This window comes from Electrona antarctica (genome assembly GCF_951216825.1).
Source record: "Electrona antarctica genome assembly, chromosome: 7".
In the NCBI taxonomy this organism is placed as follows: domain Eukaryota; kingdom Metazoa; phylum Chordata; class Actinopteri; order Myctophiformes; family Myctophidae; genus Electrona; species Electrona antarctica.
Window position 1 is genome coordinate 9,281,166 of NC_136812.1, and position 5,395 is coordinate 9,286,560.

The following is a 5,395-nucleotide window of genomic DNA, read 5'->3' on the forward strand; positions in this document are numbered from 1 at the left end:
GGTCCTATCCCACCTGAGTGCAGGGACATAAAGGGCCTCTGTGTTCTGTGCACACATCTTGTGCGTGCGTGCATGCGAGCGAGGCAGACAGACAATCACGTTGATCTTCTGCAATGAACGTGCAACTATGCCTGACTGTGTTCTGCAGGACTGCCATCCCTCCACTTCATTTTCATAACATTTGAATTAAATGTAAATCATAGTATTTACTCGATAACATTGACACACAACAACCCGTCCGACTAAAAGTAATAGTCAAATATATGTCAAGATGGCAGAGACATTGCACAATAAGGTGAATGCTCGTGCTCAACTGCTCATATGCACTGTATTCTCTCACAGGGGTACATCAATCAAATAGACACTTTGACATACTGTACTACTGTACAGTACGTACAGTTCTATTTGGGACCAGACTTATTCTATTTATAGAGCTTTGACAAATTGATGGCAAAAAGGAATGACAGATTAATGCATTCATTGCTGCCAACATTCTTGCATTTGAAAGTGTTTCATTTCATAGCTCAGAGGATGTTGCAACACACACACACACACACACACACACACACACACACACACACACACACACAGTCAAACACACACACACACACACACACACACACACACACACACACACACACACACACACACACACACACACACACACACACACACAGTCATCATGTTATCCACACAGCTCATCGTAACTAAATAAATACCACACCGACAACACGCCCTGGGTGATTAATTAAACCAACAATGGCATCACTCACTGGGAACTAGAACATACTGCACAATAGGCTACAGCAAATACATAGCAGCACATTGCCTCGTTATGCATCGATTCCTCATACCACCTTAACAAGAGACGATTGTTACTGTTCTGATGAGTAGGACACTGATACGTGTGGTAAAGTCACAAAGACAAAGGGACCTTTTCCACATGTCCAAACACACACATTAGACCAGCGGTGCCCACACTTTTTAGACTTGAGAGCTACTTTCAAAATGACCAGCTCAACCAGATCTACCCACCAAAAAATATATATATTATCCCATTGCTGAAAATAGTTGCATATTAGACAAATGCACTTCTTTTTCTTTTTTGTAATACTGATGTTTGTGTGAAACACTTTTGAAAACATGGTAGGCCTGTTGCATTGTGGGTTTGAGCTGCCCTTTTTTGATGTCAATCAATCAAGTGCATTCACCTTAATTCAAGTGGCAGATGCCAAAAATAGTTTATTATTTATTTAAATTGCATATCTTTAGGGCCATGTCAGCACAGCCTGTGTGATCTACTGGTAGATCACAATCTACCTTTTGGGCACCCCTGTATTAGACTATGGAAGACAGGTCTCGTTAGCATAACAAGTTGTTCTTCTTTATATAAATATATTATGGCAACTGGGAAATAGTTACAGCTACATTCAGTTCAAAGGCATATTAAATTAAGCAAATTAGACACAAAAACAAATCCCTGAATGGAACTTTTTTTTTCTTAAGTAGGCACTGGGCACTCAGCCGGCCCCTACGTCATTCTCTCGACCTTAAGATGTAAAAATGGAAGCACACAGAAGACTCGGGGAGGGGAATGTTTATGCAATGACAGCCTATCACTGCCTCGAGCCCCGAGAGTCATACCAGGGCAAGTTGTGTTTACATAGCAAAGGCCAATCGCTTTCAAGATCTTTCATTCCAGTCCCGCCTACTGTCTGTCAAACAGTGGAACGCGCTCAGTGGGAAACTATAAAGTTGGCTGACAGGTCACAAGGGAGTATAGAGAGACTTGCGTATATTGACTTGAGAGATTAAACCATGAGAGATAGCCTGGTCAGTGTATCCCGCAGAAGAAGCATGGCATCCACCAACTGTATGGAAAGCTTGGATCTAACAACAGAGAAAAAGGAAATTAAGTGAGTTAGAAATGTAACTGACTGTGGTCGTGATGACCTTGGGGAAAGCATCATGTCGAATAGAATATTTAAATGACGTTTGTTTGATTTATTTATTTCTTTTCCAGGAGGAAAACCTGGAAGATGAGAATACAGTTTTTATTTAAGGTGAAGTCTTCGCCCTCAAAATCCAAAGCGAGGAAACACAGAGCATACCGGTAAGATAACCCATATTCACTGAAGAATAAGTGACTAAATCTGCAAAGATATCACATTGACATGTCATCATGAGCTGTGAATTTATTTACACCATTGGCATTGATTGTATGAGAGCAATATTAATATTATTTGGGGGGTAAGGGTTCATTAATATTAGAAAACTGTCATAACTTTCTCATCGATCAGCTACTGTATGTATCAAGAAATCTGGAAATGCTTTTTCTGTCAAAAATCAAATGTCCAGCATTGTTTTTCTTTTCACTCTATTTTGTGCTTTGTTTTTGTATGAAGTGCAACAACCTTGAATCTTGTTTTCCTTAGTTTGGATTTTATTTTCCTTTTTATGTAATAATTTAGTAAATTGTCAATAAGGTGGGCATAATAAGCTTCGGCTTCAGCCCTTTCCTTTTCGGTCAATTGTAAAACTGTATATTGTATGTACAACAGATGTGATAAATGACAGAGACAAATAAACTAAACTAACTAAAACTAAACTATGCTCAACTCATAATCAAATTACGAAGGAAACCTGCATTGCCTACAGTATATTTAAGACTATTCCTTACGAAATGTAATCATTGCATTGTTTTTAATTTCTTCAGATTATACGTGTGGCATGAAAGCCTAATTACCTCTTTGTAGAAGCGACTCTAATGTGATTTTATGCTTTGTTTTTCCTCCCTCAGGCCGAGTGCTGATGATGTGAGACAATGGGCACAGTCACTTGACAAACTACTCGCTCACAAATGTAAGAGTTACTCTGTGCCATATCTTGATGGGTGTGGGTATATAAATGGTCTCAAAGGTTACATAGTAAATGGGCATAGAATGAAATGTATGACCAACAATAAAATGAGGGCTATAATGGGCTGAGAGTGACAGATTAGCTTACGTAAGTGTATACTGTAAGCAAATATGTCCCTGCCTGCAGAGCCTGTTATTGCTACGTAGGTTTCTCTTAACAGTTTATTTCCTGCCGTCTTGTCCTCCAACAGACGGAAAAGCTGCATTTTGTGTCTTCTTGAAGTCCGAGTTCTGCGAGGAAAACATCGAATTTTGGTTGGCCTGCGAGGATTACAGGAGCACCACGTCGCAGACGGAGCTCGCGTTGAAGGCCAACCGCATTTACGAAGAGTTCATCAGGAGCGAAGCTCCCCAAGAGGTAACTATACTAACATACTTTATCATACCCCCTTAAATTTGACCTGAGATCAGATTCTAAAAATGTCTTCTACATCCTGACAGTTTTCTGAAAAAGCTATGTTTCTATGTGGTTCTTCGATTTTTCAAAAATAGCAGACCTACAAGCTCGTATGAGCTTGTAGATCTGCTATTTTCCAATAGCTAAAGCATAACATAATGCTAACACCAAAAGGGGTTCCCGCCCAAAATGGGTTAACACTGAGAATGTACAACATGGAACCAAATGAACCCATAAGGGTCCATTTGGTTCCACTCTCAAGAGTTTACAGACCTATATGGATCCATTTGGAACCCCCTCAAGGACCCCTGAGGGTCCCTGGACCCCATTTTGAGAACCACTGCTTTATAGATTGTGTGTAAACTGTAAAGTGTATATTAGTTTGTGTGTATGTGTAGTCTGTAGTACAGTATATGAGTCGTCACACACACACACACACACACACACACACACACACACACACACACACACACACACACACACACACACACACACACACACACACACACACACACACACACACACACACACACACACACACACACACACACACACACACACACACACACACACACACCAAAAAAATTTGTTTGGTAAAACAGGATATGTCAGGAAAACAAATCTTATCTGGTAATCATCAAAGCTCTTGGTTTACACTGCAGCTCTCGTGTGTTTATAAGACTGTATAGCTCTCAGGCTTACGTCGATCGTTTCTCTTTTCATCATCACAGATCAATTTGGATTTCCGCACCAAGAGCGCCATCACGCAGAGCCTCAGCAAGCCCAGCGAGAGCAGCTTCCTGTCGGCACAGCGGAGGATCTACAGCCTGATGGAGAACAACTGCTATCCCCGGTTCATCTACTCTGACCTCTACAAGGGACTGTGCGCCGCTGCCGAGGCAAAGGGCAAACACCACCACGCCACCACGGACTCATTTGTTTACCACGGTGACAACTAAGAGACCTGATGATGGAGCTGCATGCCGTGCACTGGGGTAGAAGTGTGCACACACACACACACCCACACAGATGCAAATACTTGCATATAACATTATCTGGAACAATGGGTGGAGGAAAAAAAATGCAAAACCAGAAAACCACTGCCGAAATTAGAGGTGACCTTTTCCATCCTTTCCGTCCTGGAAAGCGAAGCCCAATTAATGCACCTGGGTTCCCATTAGGCTGGATTCAGTGTTACCGTATTGGATTTCAAATGCCGAGTTGGGATTCAGTCCAAAGACAGTTGTCACATCGATGAGCACTACTAGACGACAGCAAAGAATGTACTGTAAATATGTGAATATGCATACATTGTTACTGAGCAAGCTGGCACTATAGCACTGCTTATATTGAGTGCTGCACGTACGTGTGAATGTTCATTTTCTATTAAATGCCCTACTGTTTATTCCATGCACAATTATCACATTCAGAATCAGAATACATTTCCGAGGTAAGCTGAATTCTTGAACGTTTACACAGATGGCAGCAAGCAGCAGCAGGAGGACAGTCGGACTTGACTTGTGTGTTGTTTATACATTAATGGAATGGAATGTTATTTGTAAATAATAATGTGATGTTGAATGTGGGGGCAGCTGGATTGCTCCAAGAATAAAGTTAATGTTTGTGCAGCTATGAATCAACTGACTGATCAATAGCCATTTTGTTACTGTCCGTCTATAATGCACAATAATGCAAAAACTATACATTTCATATAAAATGTCATACATTGTTTAGACACGATAGACAGTTTAACACGTTTTTACACATGCATGCACGCACACACGCGCGCATGCACACAGCTTCCCGTAATATATACAGCGTTGCTGGCGTTCGGCAGTTAACCAAAACAAAAAACACACATTTTGATGAACATTCCTCTCCTTTTTGTGCAGCCGATGGCTCTGCGTCATCGAGTTCCAGTAAAAATGCTCTTTTGCGTACCGACTGCACTGTAAACGTAGAAAAGGGAACGCAGTGACTGACAACAGCCTATGTTCAGATCTGCGTCTTAATACAGTGTTCTCCCAGCCATGAGCTCATTGTACAGCACTGACACAACGCAGACACCCCCCCACCCCCG

At 41.4% G+C, this 5,395-nt stretch overlaps 1 protein-coding gene across 1 annotated transcript; it reads left to right on the plus strand.

Annotated features, from left to right (window-relative positions):
• Positions 1-1,790: 1,790 nt before the first annotated feature.
• On the plus strand, positions 1,791-4,805 carry LOC306926732 (regulator of G-protein signaling 2-like). Its single transcript, XM_079506140.1, has 5 exons — positions 1,791-1,916; positions 2,024-2,113; positions 2,801-2,862; positions 3,110-3,276; positions 4,047-4,805. Exons 1-5 carry the CDS (start codon positions 1,819-1,821, stop codon positions 4,272-4,274), a joined length of 645 nt encoding a protein of 214 aa, XP_079362266.1. The 5' UTR covers positions 1,791-1,818; the 3' UTR covers positions 4,275-4,805.
• Positions 4,806-5,395: the final 590 nt, after the last annotated feature.

What these genes read in the sequence shown, in the direction of transcription:
- LOC306926732 (XM_079506140.1), top strand. Translation starts at nt 1,819, where the DNA reads ATGAGAGATAGCCTGGTCAGTGTATCCCGCAGAAGAAGCATGGCATCC. An exon ending in CAAACTACTCGCTCACAAAT is followed by an intron (nt 2,863 to 3,109) that starts GTAAGAGTTACT and finishes GTCCTCCAACAG; the next exon opens with ACGGAAAAGCTGCATTTTGT. An exon ending in GGAGCGAAGCTCCCCAAGAG is followed by an intron (nt 3,277 to 4,046) that starts GTAACTATACTA and finishes TCATCATCACAG; the next exon opens with ATCAATTTGGATTTCCGCAC.